Source organism: Mus caroli, chromosome 13 (assembly GCF_900094665.2).
Source record: "Mus caroli chromosome 13, CAROLI_EIJ_v1.1, whole genome shotgun sequence".
NCBI lineage: Eukaryota > Metazoa > Chordata > Mammalia > Rodentia > Muridae > Mus > Mus caroli.
In genome coordinates this window covers 43,845,963-43,865,834 of record NC_034582.1, presented here as the reverse complement: position 1 = coordinate 43,865,834, position 19,872 = coordinate 43,845,963, and the positions used below count along the sequence as shown (strand labels likewise).

The 19,872-nt window shown below is 42.1% G+C and overlaps 1 protein-coding gene across 1 annotated transcript in view; it reads left to right on the top strand.

Moving 5' to 3' along the window:
• The first annotated feature begins 729 nt into the window (after positions 1-729).
• Ptpdc1 (protein tyrosine phosphatase domain containing 1) overlaps positions 730-19,872 on the top strand; it is a 46,635-nt gene continuing 27,492 nt past the window's right edge. Inside the window, exons 1-2 of the mRNA XM_021180811.1 lie at positions 730-1,020; positions 19,227-19,314. Of these exons, the coding sequence (XP_021036470.1) occupies positions 19,233-19,314 (82 nt within the window). The 5' untranslated portion in view covers positions 730-1,020; positions 19,227-19,232. The remainder of the gene's footprint in view (positions 1,021-19,226; positions 19,315-19,872) is intronic.

Below are 19,872 nucleotides of genomic sequence, written 5' to 3'. Positions count from 1 at the left end.
GTTTTTAGCTTTGGTCATCCAATTGCTACAGCACTGGTGTCTTTAAATTACTGCCATAGTGACCATTTGCTGATGGTCTGTTTCAGAACAACCGAGGGGAAATTTCTACTTGAGTTAAAGCATGCTTACAGAACAAGTGGCAGTTGGGACTTTCGTTAGCAACACGGATCGTTGCTAACAGATACAGTCGTTTCACCAGATACCTACAGGACCCATACTTGTGACAGCACTTGGTCTTCATTTTATCCCCCTCTACATAATTCAACTTCCCCCTACTAGACCAACTCCAGAAATTTATATTTAAACTGTCATAGTGCAAGACAATATTGACTATATTAGACAATATTAAATATAATAGTTCAAGAATATTAGGGGGAGAAATGAAGACATTCGATGCATAATATGGGCTTTTCTTCTTCTTTGGGCGCTGCGACGGAACACGTGGTTCCGTGAGCGAAGCTCCAGAGCAGTCCTCGCTCCTCCTTACTCACCTGCGACTCCGCACCGGGACTCGTGGGGAGTCGGTGCCCCTCGCCCCCCATGCTGCAGGCTGGCGGGCTTTCCGCGCACACGCCGTCGGCTCAGCGCGCGACCACTCAAGCCCCAGCTCGGCCTCCCAGCGGCGCCCGAAAACCTTAGGAGCTGTCCGCCGCATCACGGGCCGCCTCGAGTCTCCATTGGCTGGCGCGTGTCACGTGCACCGAGCGGCTCCGGCTATTGGCTGTCGGGTCGGGCGCGGGCAAGGCCGCGGCGGCGATAGGGCGTCCTCGGCGGCCGGGCTGTGGAGTGGCCCGTGCGCGCGCCCGAGGGAGACGTTGTGTAGCGCGCCTGGCGGGGAGTCCCCCTGCTCAGAGGCGCGGCGGGGAGGCCGGGCCTGCGGGCAGGCCAGCGCCGCGGAACCCGCCCGAGCAGCGCCCGGGGCCGACCGGTCCTCTCCGCCCGCGCCTCCCGGCCCTAGACGTGAGACACCGACCCGTCGTCTCCAGGGCTCCGAAGCCGGAGAGCGAAGCGCGCCAAGAGGTTCGGAGTCCGCAGCCAGTTAGGCGCCCGCCGAGCGGTCCCCAGACGGTTGTCCTTACGCGGCGGGTTATCCAGGGAGGCGTTATTTGGAGGCGCATCCCTAGAGGCGGGGCGGGGGACCAGGGCCACCGGGCGCCCCTCTGTCTTGCTCAAGTGCTGCGACACTCTGATTTCTCGGGAGCAGTTGGAGGCTTGCTTGGGTGTTTTAGTTGAAATCTCTTGATTAGAAATATTGGCAACTAGTTCTTCATTACAAATAAAGCAGACAAGACAGGCACAAGCAGCTATCAGGCTACCACTTTGTGATCCCTAATTCGGACCTCATTCTGTCAGTAAACGAGTCACGTGACCTTGACCAAGTCACTTTTTCTCCTGACATGCATTCTCAACGTTGATAATGATGATGATGATGTCGATGTCCCTGCTCTGGTGTGTGTGTGTGTTTTCTTATATAATAAAGGGTTTGTGGCCTTTCAGAGGACCACACCATAGATACACCCTACCTGTGGTATTAAATTTTAATGGAAAAGAAAATTTCGTAAACAAAGGCCCAGGGAGGAGAGGGGTGGAGCTTGAGAAACAGTGCTTTAGGGAAATTATTAGGAATTAGTTATTGCTAAGACGGACTATGGACTTCCAAATGGGAATCGTCTATGAGGTCTTAGGCAAATTTCATGCTGGTCCCAGTTTGTCTCTAAGACCTGGGTATCCACACTTTTTAAAAAGCCACAGGTGGGGCTGATGAGATGGCTCAGTGGGTAAGAGCACCCGACTGCTCTTCCGAAGGTCCTGATCAAATTATTCCAGCAAGCGTTGTCTATGCTAAAAACTGAACACAAACTTATCATTCGTTGACTGCGAGCTGAAGGAGCCTGAGAAGCTGTTATCATGGCGGGCACCATTAACCTGTGTGAACATGTATATATCCACCTCCACCTCACCCTCAACCCCGACCCTGCACAGCATAAGCTTTCTTGAGTTTAACCACAAAGTGTCATTCCAGGTTGTTGTTTTGTTTTTGTCTTTCCCTCAGAGAGAAAGGAAGGCTTGGGTGATTTGCCACAATCAGAGCTGTTAGTGGAAAGAAATAAGAAGTAAACACGCATGTATGGCCCCAAACCACTCACTCATCACCATGTGGTTTCTACCTGTTCAGTTGTAGTGAAACTTCTCGCTACCCACGAATCCCACCTGTGGCTTTTTTTTTTTTAAGATTTATTTATTTATTATATGTATGTACACTGTAGCTGTCTTCAGACACTCCAGAAGAGGGCGTTACGGATGGTTGTGAGCCACCATGTGGTTGCTGGGATTTGAACTCTGGACCTTCGGAAGAGCAGTCGGGTGCTCTTACCCACTGAGCCATCTCACCAGCCCCACCTGTGGCTTTTTAAAAAGTGTGGATACCCAGGTCTTAGAGACAAACTGGGACCAGCATGAAATTTGCCTAAGACCTCATAGACGATTCCCATTTGGAAGTCCATAGTCCGTCTTAGCAATAACTAATTCCTAACCCGATACCGGTGCCTTCACAGCATTGTGTCCTGGAGACCCAGATTCCCCATCTCAACAGTATTTCATGTCCTTTTAAGGGAGGATGGGTTTTCATCAGAAGAAAATCCTTTGTTGGTGGAATCCAAACGAATTGAGAGAACACTATTGAATAGCTCTCTCTCTTTTTATATGATCTTCCTTGACCACTACTGAATACACTTTAAAAAAAAAAAAAAAAAAAAGAAAGAAAGAAAGTCAAAGCGAGGCATGGTGGCGCACGCCTTTAATACCAGGACTCGGGAGGCAGAGGCAGGCGGATTTCTGAGTTCAAGGCCAGCCTGGTCTACAGAGTGAGTTCCAGGACAGCCAGGGCTACACAGAGAAACCCTGTCTCGAAAAACCAAAAAAAAAAAAGGGTCATTTTTAACAGATTCTGAGAAAACTAAAGGCAAAAAAGGCCATCTAGAGTTTCCCATGACCACAATCATATCTTTAGTGTCTCTGAAAATATTTATGAACACTTATGTTCCAGGCCTTTGATACTGGTGATATGAAGAGGATCTTCAAGATGCCTGGTCTTATAAAAATTAGTATATGAAGAAAACACTAAATAAAGCAGTGCATTTATAGATTGTGATAAATCTAACTAACATCTACAAAACTAACATGGTCAAGAAATATGCTATGAAAGTCTTAAACACGTAAGTCTCAATAAAAATACATTGTGTGTCAGAGAATAGAGGATTTAAGGAAAATAAGTAAGAGTACAGTTAAGGATTTCCCATAATTTTATAATTTTTATAATTTTAAAATTCTTCCATGAAATGCCAGTATTCTTCAGCTTAACTTCTAACACACACACACATACCCCTCTTTTCCTTGGTTTTCATTTTTTAAACACTAATTACTGCAGGTACCTTGCTTGGCTGATATTACTATTTGTTTGTGTATTATCTGCAGTACTGGGGATGGGACCCAGGACCTTGCACACGCTGGGGAAGTGCTCTACAGCATTCTATTATCTCCGTTCTTCTGAGGCTTTTCCTATAAATTACTCTAAATTGGCCATTTGTACTTTTATATATTGCTATATAAAATGATGTTATGATTTGTGACTGGTGTGTGAAGTAAATTAGCATCTACTGCTTCATTTTTTTGTGGTGAGAAAATCTGAAATTTGGCACTCTGGAAACATACAACACGATAGTGCTGAGTGTAGTCATGATGCTGTACAACTGAGGGGAAAGTCCTGTTCCTCCTGTGTGACCGTTTTCTAGCATTCCTGCTGACAACCATCTCTCCACTCCCCTGTCATCCCCTCAACCTCTCTGACTTCTGTTCTGCTCTCTTCTGTTGTATTTTCCTTTCGGCTCATTTCCTTAGCATCGTGCTTCCCACCTCCAGCCGTGTGTAGAAACTAATAGGGTTTCTATGTGTGTATGCATATATGCGTCTGTGTATGTGTGCGGGCGCATATGCACACTGTGAATAGTGTAGCGTAAACATGGGAGCACACATAACACTCTGACAAACTGATTTCAGACCTTTGTGTAGATGCTCAGACATGGTGTGTTTGTTTGTGTTTTGAGGAACTGCCATACTTTTCTCTGTATTGCTTAGAGCAATGCTTGTGTCTCCTGAGGGTTCACAAGTGTCCTCTTCTTCATAATTCCCTGCACTTTCTTTGACACACTGATAGCTGCCATAACGCAAGTCTAGGAATTACACAATTCTAGGACTTAAAATTTTACATCTTCCTTTTAAATCTTTGATATGTTTTGAGTTAATTTTTTTTTTTTGAGATAGAATTTCACTATATAGTTCTGGATGTCCTGGAACTCATTATGTAGACCAGGCTGGCCCTGAACTCACAGAAATGTCCCTGACTCAGCCTCCCAAGTGCTGGGATTAAAGGAATGCGCCACCATGTTCAGCTTTGAGTTAATTTTTGTAAGTGGTGTAATTTTCTTTTCCTTTCTTCCTTCTTTTTCACTTTTTCTTCTCCTTTCTTGCATATGGGTATTCAGTTTTCCCCAAAACCTTAATTTAAAAAACTGCATTTTTTTGCATTGTGTATCCGCAGTGCCCTTGTTAAGTGTCAGTGGAATACAAGTATGTGTTTATTTAGATTACTCTTTAACCATGCTTTAGAACTTAGCACTTGACCTCAGGTCATTACCATTTTAATTTTTTCTTGTTTTTTCCCCATTAATGTGTATTATATCATACAATAGGTTTTATTATGACACTTACACACACACACACACATTGATATCACATTCACCCTATCTATTTCCTTTCTTACCCACTTTTCCCTTCCACATCTCTAATAGATCCTTTATTTTCATGGCCTTCCCAATCTTCACCCCTAGATGCTCCATATGAAAGAATGTAAGTGACTCTTCTCTCCATGGAGTCCGCTTGTTTTGTTTAGGATCGTGATCTCCAGTTCTATTTCCCTCAAACATCACAGTTTGTTTTCTGATTCCTTTATTGGTGGCACCAAGATTAGTTCACTAACTAGGCTGTGTCCAGCAGTAAACCTGGATATGCAGGTATTTCTGTGGTAAGCAGACTTTGATATACCCAGAAGTGATTGGTATAGCTAGCTCATACTGGTTTCCATGATGGGTGGCTTATATTCCCATCAAAAATAGAACCTTGGAAGGCTTCTTTCCCTCTTTGTATTCTCATTAGCATTCACTGGTTTTGAGGTTTTGGGGTTTTGTTTTTGTTTTTGTTTTTGATGACAGCTATTATGACTGAGGTGAAATGGTATCTCAAAAAAAAAGGGGGGGGGTAGTTATTTAGTTAACGACTTTTTGAGTGGCAGATCTACATAGCCTGGATCTGGCTGATACAAAATACTTCATTTATTTGGGATCTTTCTCTCTCAGGGTGGATAACTATGAGTCTCTAGACCAGACTTCCTGTTTGAATGCTGCCATTTTTATATAGCAAACGTAGCTGGCCACCATAGGTGAAGGCAGGTTAACAGACGACCCACAAATAATCACAGGAAGGAAATGGCGTCGTTTTTAAAGGTCTAAGTTATCTCTATTAATTATAGTTCAAATAAAATTGTTCTATACACACCTGTTCCATTTTGTGGTTAGGACTTTATTCCCTTTACCCAACTTGTCTCCCTATATGTAAAATTCTATAGCAAGTTCCTATGGATATAAGGAGGACTCTGAGGTTACCTACTTAGGGAAACATTTTGCATTTAGATTCACAGCTTTGCCAAGTCAGACTTTGATAGTTCTTATTTATTGTTTGTTTTTAATACCTGGTTCTAGAGATTTTACATTCGCTCCATTGCTTGAGCCTTCTGTTAATTGCCTGCTTTTAAAATTCATGTCATGGCTCTGCTTTTATTTTATTTTGTTCCCAATATTGCTTCCCAAGAAGTATGACATATAATACAATCATGTTTCATAAATAAAATGTTTTTCTTCAAAGATATATAGTCAAATTTAGAAAATAATCTGTAATTAGAAAAGAACATAAAAATCTATAATCTATTCTTTATATATACGTATATATATATATATTTAAGATTTATTTTATTTTACATATGTGAGTACAATGTTACTGTCTTCAGACACACCAGAAGAGGGCCTCTGATCCCATTACAGATGGTTGTGAGCCACCATGTGGTTGCTGGGAATTGAACTCAGGTCCTCTGGAAGGGCAGTCAGTGCTCTTAACCACTGAGCCACCTCTCCAGCCCCTATAATCCATTCTTAATTTTTGTTGTGTATTCTTCCAGTCTTTTATCTGTGTGTTATATGTAGAGTGGAAGTATACTCTATATGATGTGTATGTGTATAAGCTGTATTGTTGCTGTGGTGTGTGTAGAAGTGTGGGTACATGCATGTCATGGCCCGTGTTAGGTTAGAGAACTACTTTTTGGAGTTGTTTCTCTCCTTCCACAGTGGGATCCAGGGATGGAACTTAAGTCAGTCAGTTGAGGGGGCAACCACTTTTATACCACTAGCCATCTCGCCAGCCTGTGTATTAGATTTTGTGACATACTTTTTAATATGATGCTCCGTGGCAATAAGCATGTTCTTTACCCCTGTGCCTCCAGTTCTGTTTAGACAGCTGTTTTGTTGCTAGAGTTGGGACTTGAAGACTCCTGTTACTAAATTACTGCACAGGACAAATTCAGAAACCTAAACTGCTGACCCAGGAATAAAAGACCCTTCTCTTTTTCTTCCTTTCATTCCTGCCCCATTTCCACTTTCCTAGTCCCAAGACAGCGGGGTTCTGTTGGCGGCACCCCCGAAGGGAGATTTAATCAGAGACATAATCAGCACTGTACTTTCCTTCTAATGTTTTCCAGATGTAGTTGGCTATGCTAGAAAGTCTTGAATCTGAAAGCATCCTATTTAAAGGTGGTCCTATAGCTCAAACCAGTGGAAGAGGTTGGCTTTATAGGTAGAGAAAGCAGAAAAGCAAGGAAAGGAAAAAAGCCAGATTGGTCATTGGAGGTAACTACAGGAGATATGCAGGTTTAGAATGGCTTCTATTCATCTTCTTCTGTTTGGGACACTGGTTCCTTATGAATTCTGTTTGACAACCTGACATCTAGTGCGAGTGAGCATTTGGGCTGGGCCTGGCCTGTTGGGCCTAGTACAAGAGCACAGTCTAAACCGCTGACCACTTCAGGTTTTAATCTCCACCCTTATTATCTGCCTTGGATGTATATGTGCTAAGTGTATCAACCTTTTCTCCACTCACACTTTCATGCTAGAAACCAAATGCAGGGCCTGGCACCTATTAGACAAGTACTGTTTCAGTGAGCTGTACCCCAGCCATTAAGTATTTTTAACCCGTTGTAAGAATGGGTGGTGTTTTGGTTATCTGCAGATATCTGAGCCACCATGAGCTTTTGAAGAAAGGTGACTAAACTAATTTTCAAAAACTAGTTCAATCATCTTAATAAAATAATAAGACATAAAGAAATTATGTAGAGTAAAATGTAGAAACATAAGTGGGGAAAGCTTCTTTTCTTTCCTCCTCCTCCTCCTTTTTTTTTTTTTTAAATAATTCCAGGGGTGTTTGTTGAGCACAAGTGTTGAGCACAGGGTAGCATCAGACTGCCCCATTTCCATAGTAATCAACAGGCCTGGTCACAAGCTACAAGTTGTTGCTTCCATCTGTGTGAATTATTAACCTAAATTTAAAAGGAGAATTTGCTTTTTTAAACATTAACTTTGTATCAAAGTTGTGTGACTTAAGAAATACAAAAGTTAAATGAGCAGGTGAAAAACTCAACCCTAATGGCTGTCCGGTTAGCTTTGAACTTTGTCTGACATGTTTAAGCAGTCAGCACCCATCTGGAGAGTAAAGGTAGGTGGGGCTTGATGACTCTATACAGGTCATCTCCATACTGCCTTTGGCATATGTGGGTCCAGCCTCAGGCTAGGTACCATGACTAAGGAGGTAGCACAGGACCTGGCCAAACCCTGCAGCCAGAGTAAATCAAGAAAAATGGCTCTACCTGGCATTTCCTAGCTTTGGGGCTCCCAGAAGGCATTTCCTGCCTTTCCAGCCCCAGCTATGGCCAGATTGCAGGTCTCTAACTGGAGTTTATGGTTACTGCAGACTGGCTACTGCTCAGCTCTGGGCCTTTATTCAGAATTCTCTGTATCCAAAGGAGAAGGCTGATCCCATCGTCTCAGGCTAGGGTGAAAGGGAAGGAGGGTTGGCTCAGATCAGGTGCTGCCCCTTAGAGCTGGGGCTTAGAACATAGGAGAAGCCAGAGCAAAGCATGAATGTCATCTCACTGGACAAAAGGCAGGCAGAACACAAGTGAGAACTGTGGCCAGCTGCTTGCACAGCAAGGCCCTTTCCTATGCACATTTACATATATAGAATTTTATCTTTGACTTCCTTTGAATTCTATTTTTGTAGCATTATACCTTGATTTTTTCATATTTTCGTGTACTGCCAAAATAATATGCCATAGTGAATGCCAGCATGTATCTCTCCCAACTCCTCTTACATGAGATTTCTACTAATTGGCTGCTATGTCTTTCTTTCTACCCAGTAGCTGAGCTCATTTCAGTCATGAAAGTCTTTGTACCTAATTTGTAAAGGTCCTATCATGCCACCATCTTATCCTGCCTTATTGTGTAAGGCAAGGACTGTACGGAATAGCTGACTTTAGTTCAGCATTTGCTTTCCTTTGAGCAGAAGCTTTTTAAACAAAGATGATAAGGATCAACCACAGGGGAGGGCTTTTCTCTCTGCGGTTAGCTATGCTTGTTCTGATACACTTGGGGAAAGTATTCTCATTTCTGTCCTTCTCTATGATGACATGGTTCAAAATATGGAAAGCGGAATGCTACTGATGATTTGTAGATTTTTTTGAAGGGTGAATGCCCATAATGATTTAAGTTGATATAAATGTATGGCAGAATAATTGCACTTCTAGCCTGCCTATACCTCCCATTTGTTTTCTGAGTTACTATTACTTAGATCAGTATAGAGTTCTTGACAGACAAATCAACTCCTCAAATAAGTGAACACAAAAATCAAATTGAACAATTTTTTCTATATTAAAATTTAGACTTTTAAATGTTTTTTTTTTTTTTAGAAAATTAACTTGTCTAGGTGATCTCAAATTATAGAATAGCACCACTCTTTTATTGTAAAAAAATTAAGGTGAGGGGCTGAGGAATTGGCTTTGTGGGTAAGGCTTGTGGTGCAAACATGCGGAGCTGAGTTTGGATGCCAGGTAAGGTGAATGAGGTGGCATATGACTTTAGTAATCTCAGTTCTCCTACAGCAGGATGGGAGCTGGAGACAAGAAATCATGGTAACTCACAGATTGGCTAATCTGGCATAGCTAGCAGTAAACAAAAGACTCTGTCAGACAAGGTAGAAGGCAAGGAGCTATACCTGAGTTTCTCTTCTGATCTCCACTCATATACTCAGTACATGTATGTCTGCATATTCATAGATTTAAAAATGACATATTACCTTAAAGTCTGTGTTAGGCATGTGATGAAGAGATCTTAGAGCCCAATGCAGCCTATTATAGACTAGCCTTCAATCTTGGATTCTCTTCAGATTGTATCAGATCTGATTTCCCTTGCTTACAGCATCCTTAGAGTATTTGCACTTGTTAATTTCAGGGTGTGCTCTTCTATCCCTTTTACTAAGCATGTACTTCCTAAAGGTCAAAGACTGTTTTATTTATCCTTGCTCTCTACTACTCTGCATACCATGTTTTTTGTGGTTCCTGTTAAAGGCTCAAGTATTTCTCAGATTGAGTTGGTTCATGTGTGCCTGTCACATGGTCTCTTTCTCTCTGAAGATGTACAGGTATGTCTGCCTCCCCTTTAGCCTTTATTTCTGTATGTGCCTTTCTCCTGTTTTGGAAAACTATACCAGCATAATGATATCATTTTATGTTATCAAAAGTTGATAAAATGTTACATGAATGGCCTGAATTTATAGTTGTGCATGTGAGGGGATGTTGCTGCTAGCCAGCGTGGGCTCTACTCTGCTTGTCCTGCTCTGCTGTGCTCTGTTCTGCTCTGCTGTGCAGTGCTCTGCTGCTCTCTGCTCTGCTGCTCTCTGCTCTGCTCTCTCTGCTCTGCTCTGCTTTCCCTTCTCGCTCTGCTCTGCTTGCTCTGCTCTGCACTCTCTGCTCTGCTCTGTTCTCCCTTCTCACTATGCTCTGCTCTCTCTGCTGTGCTGTGCTCTGCTCTATTCGCTCTGCTCCAGCTTAGCCATCAAGCATGCTTTCATTTGGCTCCTGTTCCTTTGACATTGTCAACTAGAGTTTTGAGTTCTTACCTGCTTTGTAGCACTACAAGATGATCTAGGCTTATCTTGAATATACCCTTCTCCAGCCCTAAAAAGAGTTGGTTCCACAAGGGTTCCTGTGTCCCTTCACTGGAGAATGGTATTAGAAACCAGATTTGCTCTGATATGCTCATCAAGCTAGGGTTTCATTGCTTTCAGGTAACTGACTGACTGTGACCACAGATGTGTGAGTGTGTGTATGTGTGTGTGTATCACATATATGCTTCTACTGCAGTGATCTCTTATTTGTGGTTTTGCTTTCCATGGCTTTGGTTATCTATTTAACCATGGTTTGAAATTATGAAGTGGAAAATTCCAGAAATTAAAAAAAAATTGTAAATTTTACATTGCGTGCCATTCTGAGCAGCATGGTGCAGTCTTGCACTCCACCCTTTCCTGCCCTGGCCATGAGTCATCCCTTTGTCCAGTGCATGCATGCTGTGAGTGCCACCTACTCATTAGTCACTCACTCATAGGCCGTCACAGGCCTCCTGTTCAATTATATAGCAGTACATGTGTACCTTTGTGCAGCAGGCTAATGGCTGCATCACAACACCTGTGTCCTTCTCCTCTCTTCATCTAATCATGCAGGCATTGTATTGTCTAACATAGAAGCTAGAATGTAATAAGATATTTTACATAACTGTTAGTGGTTACATAACTATTAGCAGTATATTGTTACAATTGTCCTATTTTGTTAGTTATTGTTAACCTGTTATTTGCCTATTTTATAAATTATTCTATAGCAAGTGTGCATGCATTAGAAAGAGTGGAGGACATCTGTGGCCATTACTGTGCCTGGTTTCAGGCATTCACTGACAGGCCTGGAAACATGTCCTTGCAGATAAGGGAGAGAACTCTGTTAACTTAGCAGGAGTTTCCCACAGTGCCACGCCTGCAGCCATGGTTCACTTCCTCCTTACTCCCCTGTAACTTCCTAGTCCACGTTCTGGGTCGCCCTTCCTTTGCTGTCTTTTCACTTGTATTCTCTGTCTCGGTGAACACGAGACAGACTTAGGATTGCTATCCTGACCGCCGTAGAAGCAGAACCTAGTACCCATGGATAGATAGTTCCCTCTCTCTCGCCCTTCATTTCCAAAGTTACTTGTACCTTTCTCACCATTCCCACAGTGAGCGTCTGTCTTCCCTTTATAATGCGATTAAATTCCTTTGCTTCCTCTGGGATCTGTGCTGCAACCCATCCCCTTCTTGGTTAATGTTTTAAAATCTTGAATTTTAAAATACATTGGTAGGTATTCTTTATGTTGTGAAAATCTATGGTCCTCGGTAACTAGATTATATGTATTTATCATAACACTAAAAAATAAGATAGTTTTTTTGGTCCTGAAAATAATCTGTGCTGTACCTGGTCAGCCCTCTCTACCCTTCTGAAAACCCTTGCAAAAACTTGCTTGCTTGCTGTCTGTGCAGTTTTTGTCTTTTCCAGAAAGCCTATGAATGTATTCACATGATATATAGCCTTTTCAAACCAGAGTTTTTCACTTAGCACAATCCCAGAACACGTGTGGAGAACAGTCAGTTTCCTTTTAGGATTTACCTGAGTCCCTCAGATAAACAGCTCTTTCATTTCCATCACAGAACAGCATTCCTAGTACAGTGTGACATCACAGCTCCATCTGGCTTTGTGCGATCATAAATAATGCTCTGTGAGACTCATGGGCAGGTGTTTGAGTGATGGGCATCAGATGGGGACACGATTTTCAGATTTCATGTAACACTCTGTTTAGCTTTATGAGCAAATGTAAAGGAGTGTTCCCACCACTCTCTGTATTTGCCAGCACTTGATAGACTATTGTTGGACCTCTTTGTACGCTCTGGCTTCTGTTTTATATGTGCATCCCATGTATGCAGAGGACCACTCTGGGGAGTCCATTCTCCTTGCACAGGGTCGGTTCTGGTTGGCCTTACGTTGTCAGGCTTATGCAGCAAGTGCTTCTGTCTGCCAAGCCCTGTTGCCAGCCCAGGCTCTTTCTTATTTTTCCTTTTAGCCATGTTAACTCATGGTTAGTGCTATATATTATGGCTTATTTTTCTCTTTCCATATATTGAGTGAACTGCCAAATGCTTGCATCAGTGTTCTTGATGTGTTTGTCCAGGTACTGGACCATTTCTTCTTTAAGTTAGCATACAAACAGATGCATTTCATCCTATCATATTCAAGCACATATTTGATTTTACTTTGTTCTTTCTTATTTATTCCTCCTTTTTTATATCAAAAGTATATTTGATTTAAAGTTCAAGCAACGCAGTAATGTGCAAAGGGAATGCAGTGTAACATAATCTGTCTTTGTTCTGAACCTAAGTCCCTCATACTATGTTATTGTTCTCCTTGTAGCGATACAAATGGCATTCCCTCTTGCTTTGCAATTTTTTCACATAGTTATGTGAAAAATCACTACACTGCAACTTAATTTTACCTTTTAACTTGTTTACAGTCAAATTCCCAGGTCACCATTATGTATAAGTCTGATTTAAAATGTAACTGATTTCTTGCTGTGTTGAACTTGCCCCTTCCTGCCTCTACCTCCTAAGTGCTGGCATTGTAGATATATGGTACTAGATAGAGCCCATACTACTACTAACTCAAGGTTTTTTACTTAAAAACATTCTAATTACCACCAGTTGACTTTTTACAACAGAGATAACAGCGTTTTCAATGAACTTGTTTGTGTAAGTTGTCTGAATTGGATGCTTGACCACCTTTATCACTATGTAATTTGAAATATTTTCTCCCAGTCTGTTTCCTCTTCTCATTCTCTTAATGTCTTTGACAGAAAGAAAGTTTGAACAGTTTTTTTGTAATTGAAAATAGATTCTTGGGCTGGAGAGATGGCTCAGGGGTTAAGAGCACTGACTGCTCTTCCAGAGGACCTGAGTTCAATTCCCAGCAACCACATAGTGGCTCACAACCACCTGTGATGGGATCGGATGCCCTCTTCTGGTGTGTGTGAAGACAGCTACAGCGCACTCATATACAATAAATAAATATTTTTTTAAAAGAAAATAGATTCTTTTCTCATACAGTATACCTTGATTATAGTTTCCTGTGACTCTACTCTTCCAAGTTCTTCCCTCCTCCCCTCCCCTCTGGATCCACTCCCTTTCTGCCTCTCATAGAAAGGAACAGGCTTCTAAGAGATACCAGACACAACAAAATAATAATGATATAAGAATAGCAAACAACAACAAGAATAATAATATAAAACAACTCATTACATATAAGTTGGATAAGGCAAACCAACAGAAGGAAAAGAACCCCAAGAGCAGGCGTAAGAATCAGAGACCCACTTGTTCAGATGCTCAGGAGTCCCCTAAAAATAGTAAGCTAAGCTACAATATATACACAGAGGACCTGGTGTAGACCCGCGCTTGCTGCTGCAGTCTCTGAGTTCATATGAGCCTTGCTCAGTTGATTCAGAGGGCCTTGATCTCTTGGTGCCCTCCATCCCCTCTGGCTTTTATGCCTGCCTCCTCTTCCTCAGGGATTCCTGAGCTCTGAGGGGAGGGGTTTGATGGAGACAGCCCATTTAGAGCTGTGTGTGTTCCACGGTCTCATTCTTCCTGCACATTGTCCTGCTGTGGGTCTCTGTATCTGCTCCCATCTGCTGCAGGAGGAAGCTTCTCTGGTGATGGCTGAGTAAGGTACCAGTCTATGAGGATAGCAGAATTCCATTAGGAGAGTCATTTTGTTGATAATGGTTTTTTGTTTGGTTTGGTTTGGTTTGTTTGTTTGTTTGTTTGTTTGTTTGTTTGTTTGTTAAGACCAGTAGTATTTGGTTTTACCCTGGGTCTCTGAGCTGTCTAGGTTGAAACTTTTAAATGATGTTAAAAAGTACTTTAAGTCACTGGAGAAATGGTTAAAAACAGATGCTACTTTTGCAGAGAATCCTAATTTAAAACTCAGCAGCTACATCAGGTGGCTCACAGCTGTCTGAAACTGGTTCTAGAGGATCTCTTTTGGGTACCAATGTGTAAATACAAAACTAACTAATTCTCTCTCTCTCTCTCTCTCTCTCTCTCTCTCTCTCTCTCTCTCTCTCCCCCTTTTCCTCTCCCTCTCTCTCCCCTCTCCATTTCCCTCACTGTATTTATAAAATTAAAAATTTTTTAGTTGGTTAACTGTATTTTTTGACTCTGCTCGAATCTGCTTTGTTACATTGATTGATGCAACAAAACTCTTTCCTTGCCCCTCCCTACTCCTTGCTGTAGCTTTACAGTAAGTCTTGAGACTCATGATGAGTCTACTAACTGTGTTCTTCTTTCTCTACAACTGAATTGTCTAGTGAGAATCATGTAAGTTTTAGAGAAAGCTCTTGCATGCGTGTGTGTGTGTGTGTGTGTGTGTGTATGTGTGTGCGTGTGCGTGTGTGTGTGTGTAAACCCAGGTAGGGTTTAGAAGCTGTACTTTAACCCTGAATTAATATTCTTAAGAATATTCTTAAGAATATTAATTCTTAAGAATATTAATTCAGCAGCAGTTTCTTAAATGATGAAATAGGAGGGCTTGTGGAGTGTTGTTTTTCCATGCTGTGTGACTTGTCTCTTGGGAACCTTGCAATCAGCTTGCAGACTTCCCTAAGGTGTAGTTCAGGTGTGAGATCACAGAAACTGCTAAGTAGATTTGTCAGATGGCCTCAGCTCTCTCCCTAAGGATTGCCAGAAGCTGTTTTAATAGTGTCCAAGCCTGCATAGGTGAGCCTTTCTTCAGATATGAGTCCCATATATAGTTGGCATTTGAGAAGGCTTCATAACAGAGAGGAACTACGGGCTGGGGCTGAGAAGAAAACAGATCCAATCTCTTGAGGATTCAGAAAGAGGACAAAAAGATTGTCAAGATGAAAGACTTACAAGAACTTAGAGAGATGTAAATGTATCCAGGAATCTGAGATATGACGCTGTCCTTGTACTTGCATTGTTCTAGGTGTGTGCTGTGGCCTGTGCATACACACTAAATAAATGTGAAAACCAAAAGTCTACTAAAAGTAGGAATAAGTGTTCTGTCTTATGTAATAGGGTATGATAAGAATTAGAAGAAATAAAGATATATAAAGGAATTGGATTAGTTCCTGACATGGAGTGAGCTAGTATCATTTGGTTATCATCTATCTTAGTTAGGGTTTTACTGCTGTGAAGAGACACCATGACTAAGGCAACTCTTATAAGGACAACATTTAATTGGGGCTGGCTTACAGGTTCTGAGGTCCAGTCCATTTTCATCAAGGCAGGAGCATGGCAGCATCCCGGCAGGCAGAGGTTCTTAAAGCCCACAGTGAAACACTTCCTCCAACGAGGCCACACCTACTCCAACAAGGCTATACCTCCTAATAGTGCCATTCCCTGAGCCAAGCATATTCAAACCGCCACATCATCATATTATGAATGAGCATAAAATACGCTTTCATTTGAGCATCATAGTGTCTACATGGCTTGGATAAGTCATCACCTTCCTGAACTGTGATTATTGTCTAGAATCTTAGCACATTGGCAGTGTTGTGCTTAAGAGTGAACAAAACCTCACACATCAGAACGCCAGAGAGTAAAATCTGAGTGCCCCCTGGAATCAGACACTAGGAAGCAGGGACAAGGAATCTGCACTTCACAGGTGCCCAAAGTGTCCTGATGCATGCCCAAGGTGCAGTGCTGGAGCTGAGAGCATCAGGGAAGGGTTGGAGCACTTGCTTAATGCAAGACCTCACAAATTCTCTCCAAGAAATACGCACAACACAGTTGCATCCAGAAAAGAGAGGAGAGTGCCGAGGATTCGCTAGTACCTCACCACTTAGTCTGTGAACAAATTCCTTAGGAAATAGAACATTACTTCCTAACTGTTCTCCTTAGATGTGTGAGTAATAGTTCACCACTGCACTTGAGCTCTAAGTGCTGGGTACTAATTAGTGAACTGTGTGACTAATTCTGAACAGTTGAGTCATTTTCGGAGATTTTAGGGATAAAAGAACTGTAGGATATAGTGAACAAAGCACTTGTCATTGAGTCAGGAAGTGAGTTACATAATGTGTGATCACAGAGTGAACGTCGGGATTCAAATCGAAGCTCCTTGTTCTGTAGGTAGGCATATGAATAAAGTCAGTTGTGAATGGGCCTAATGTTTCCTTAAGACTTTTTGGAAGCTCAGCTGTTACTACTAGCAGAAGAATTAGACAGGAAATGCAAAGGATCTCTTACAAACTCTTTAAGGTAGGAGCAAAATGAAGTAACTGTAGCCAAGAAGAAATGGAAAAATAGTACAGTATTGTAAAGTAAGCTAACAAGTGTTTGCTTTGTGGCTGGCCTTGCTTTAGTGGTGTTACACATGCACAAACACTAAGTCTTTCATAGGTTGTAAGAACCTATGAAAGTAGATATATATAATCCTCATTTTGCAAAAGAAGACAAACAGCGCTCAAGCCAGTTCATATCGTTGGCAGTTGAATCATTAAGTTTTAAACAGAACTTTGACTCTATAATATATTTAAATCATGATATTTGATCAGCAATTATGTATAATTGTACTGTTTCTATGCAATGGTGGCATACTGCAGACATTGTTTCAGAGATCTAAGATTTGAATTTCAGAGATGAGTGGAAAGATATCACTCCAAATAGATAAATAAGCAGATTTCTTCTTACCCTAACTAAAATTCTAGACAACCTTTTAAAAATGGTTGGAAAGTAGGCAGCCCAGGCTTCAGTCTCTTAGACTGAACAGGGGGTAAACAGGGGAGTCTGAGGTTGCACCAGTTGCCTCCCTGGGGGCAGTTTCCAGACTTAGTTTAGGGAGAGGACCAGGCCTTCCAGAGATGCACAGAGGGATGAACTCAACCGAAGGCTCTGCATAGATAAGGTCTCAGAGAGAATGAGGGAGACCCCACCCTAGAAAGCCCTCAGAGCTTTGCTGAACTGCAGAGTGGTGAGTACTGATCTGTACAAATGTCTGAGGCCAGAAAAATGTAAGAGGTCAGCTGGCTGCAAGTAATTCTGCTCCCTTAGCCAGAGTGGGAAGGCCTCTGGACACCTCACTGCAAACCCTTGGGAAGGTTAGCCTTAGCCGTGCATCTAAACTAACCCGGAGTCAAGGCCAGAGGTCACTCCCAACAAAAATACCAAAGGACATTTCCAAAGAAACCAATTAACCCCTTTAATGAAAAGTAGATAGTTAAGACCTGATGGAAATATATCCAGGCTTTTCTCGAGGAAGGTAGGTGAGAAGGAGTCTAAAGGGGGAAAATGGCGGAAAAGTTACAGCCATCTGGGCAAAGAGGAAAACTTAAATTTCTACAGCAGTGAAACTGAGGTAAGCAGATTCCCAGATAAAGGCAGATTGACAAACACAAAGAAAGGAAGGAATCTGCATGGCGTACTGGAGGGCTCTGCAGATATGGGCAGAGCTGACTTTCTGTTACCTGAGGGTCTTATAGTCAATTTCTCAAACTGACTTTTTATTACATATCTCAGATTTGTGAAAATTGACCCTGTAACTCAAGTAATTATTCAGGTAATTAAAGTCAAACTTTCTATTCTGCTACACTATTTGTTTTGGTGGAGGCTTTTCACAATGAGAGGGGTTGAACCCAGGCCTCCAGCAAGCTGAGCAAGTGCTCTAGCTTGGAGAGCATCCCTTGTATCTAAGGAGATAGGCTCTACCAGAGCCCAGCCCTCAGTGCTGCAGAGCGGGCAAGGGGTTGGTTGGTTGCTTGCTTGCTTGGTTGGTGGGGGTGGGGGTAGGGTAGGGTAGGGTAGGGGGTGTATTTGTTTTGAGATAGTGCCGCACTTTGTAGCTTCAAATTTGAGATCCTCCTGCCTGCCTCTTGTGTGGTCAGCCCTTTTGAGGACACCAATCTGTGCACAGTCCCAGCCACAGATGTTAACAGCGATGCAAGCCAGAGGCATGGGACGAGCACACTGACCCTGTGGAGAGTGGAGGCTGCGCTTTCGGAAGCCACTTGGTGGAAATACTTCATTTTACAAAACAAAATAACCCCCATTCTTCCTGTTAGATTTTTTTTTTCTTCCCAAGGAATCAAAATGTACCCAAGTATATGATTGTCAGTGGGAATGGGCACAGAAATCAGATATGGACAGTTTTGCATTTTCATTTTTATGTGAATTTTCAGTATAAATTCAGGAACATAAAACATTAAGTCTAAACATGACAAAGAAAAGCAGTTTAACAATATAATAATTGTAAATAAAAATGTAAGAATTTCTGTACCATATCAGCATCTAGTTTTGACTTTTTTGGTGTCTGTGTGCATGATGTATGTGTGCTATGTGTGTATGTGTGTGTGTTGTGTGTAGATGTGTGCATGTTAGGGCACACGTGGAGGTCAAAGCACAATCTTGGTTATTAGTAGTAGTAAGATTGTTTTTACTTCTTTCTCTACCTTTCTTTCTCTAACTCTAACTCTCTCTCTCTCTCTCTCTCTCTCTCTCTCTCTCTCCCTCCCTCACTCCCTCTCTCCCTCTCCCTCTCTCCCTTTCTCTTTTCTTTATTTTCTTTTTTTGAGACAGGGTCTTTCTATATTGCTCCGGCTGTCCTGGAACCCAGACAAACTCAAAGAGATAGATCTGCCTCCCCCATGCTGGGATTAAAGGAATGTGCTACTTTGCCCAAGTTTAGTTTACCTTTCTTTGTACTGAATTTTCAAACAGTACATTTGAACCTAGACTGCCTATATTTCAAGTATTAGGTATCTAGGGATGCAGCTCAGTAGTAGAATACTTACTTAGTATTTGTGACATCCTGAGTTCAGCCATACAGGGAAGGGAGAAAAAAACCCGAAAGGGCCGTATAGTTAATGACTGCCATATTGGGCGGCAGATGGCTAACGTGGTTAGTAAGTAATGAACTTCTTTAAATTTTCCAACAGACGAGGATGGCTGCAGGAGTCTTGCCACAGAATGAAGATCCGTATTCCACGTTGGTGAATAGCAGTGGGCATGCTGCACACATGGATGGTAATAACCTCTTCAGTGTACTTTCTGTCGCTTTGTGGAAATTCACACTTAATAAAAGTACATTGAAAGGCTCTGAAAGAAAAGCTCTATTCTTCACTTCAGAGGCCCAGACCCAGGTGTTGTTTATGGCCTGTGCTTTCTGCCTCACTGTCTGGCCTGGTAGAATTCCTTTACAAAACCCTGAATAATGTCTTGGCCTTTTGAAAAAGAGGTGTGGCAAACTGAGTTCATCTCCTGTGTTATCATCTTAGGCTGAGATTTGTTCCTGACCTCACACGCCTGCCTGGGAAGCAGCCATTCATTTCTTTCCCCTTCAGTTACATGCAGGAGTCCCTTGCAAAGCGCATTCAGAAATATCCAGGCCCCCTCTATCAGTGGCTTTTGTGTGGGTTTTTCCTATGACACCCAGGCAAGGAAGTGTGCCATAACTTACTCTCCTATTGCTGTGCTTGCCTCTCATCCTTTTGCAGTTCTGAGCTAGGAAATGGATGAAAGAGTCCACTCTGACCTCCTTGGTTGTGCTAGGCATCATTCCATTGCTGTGGCAAAATACTGAAT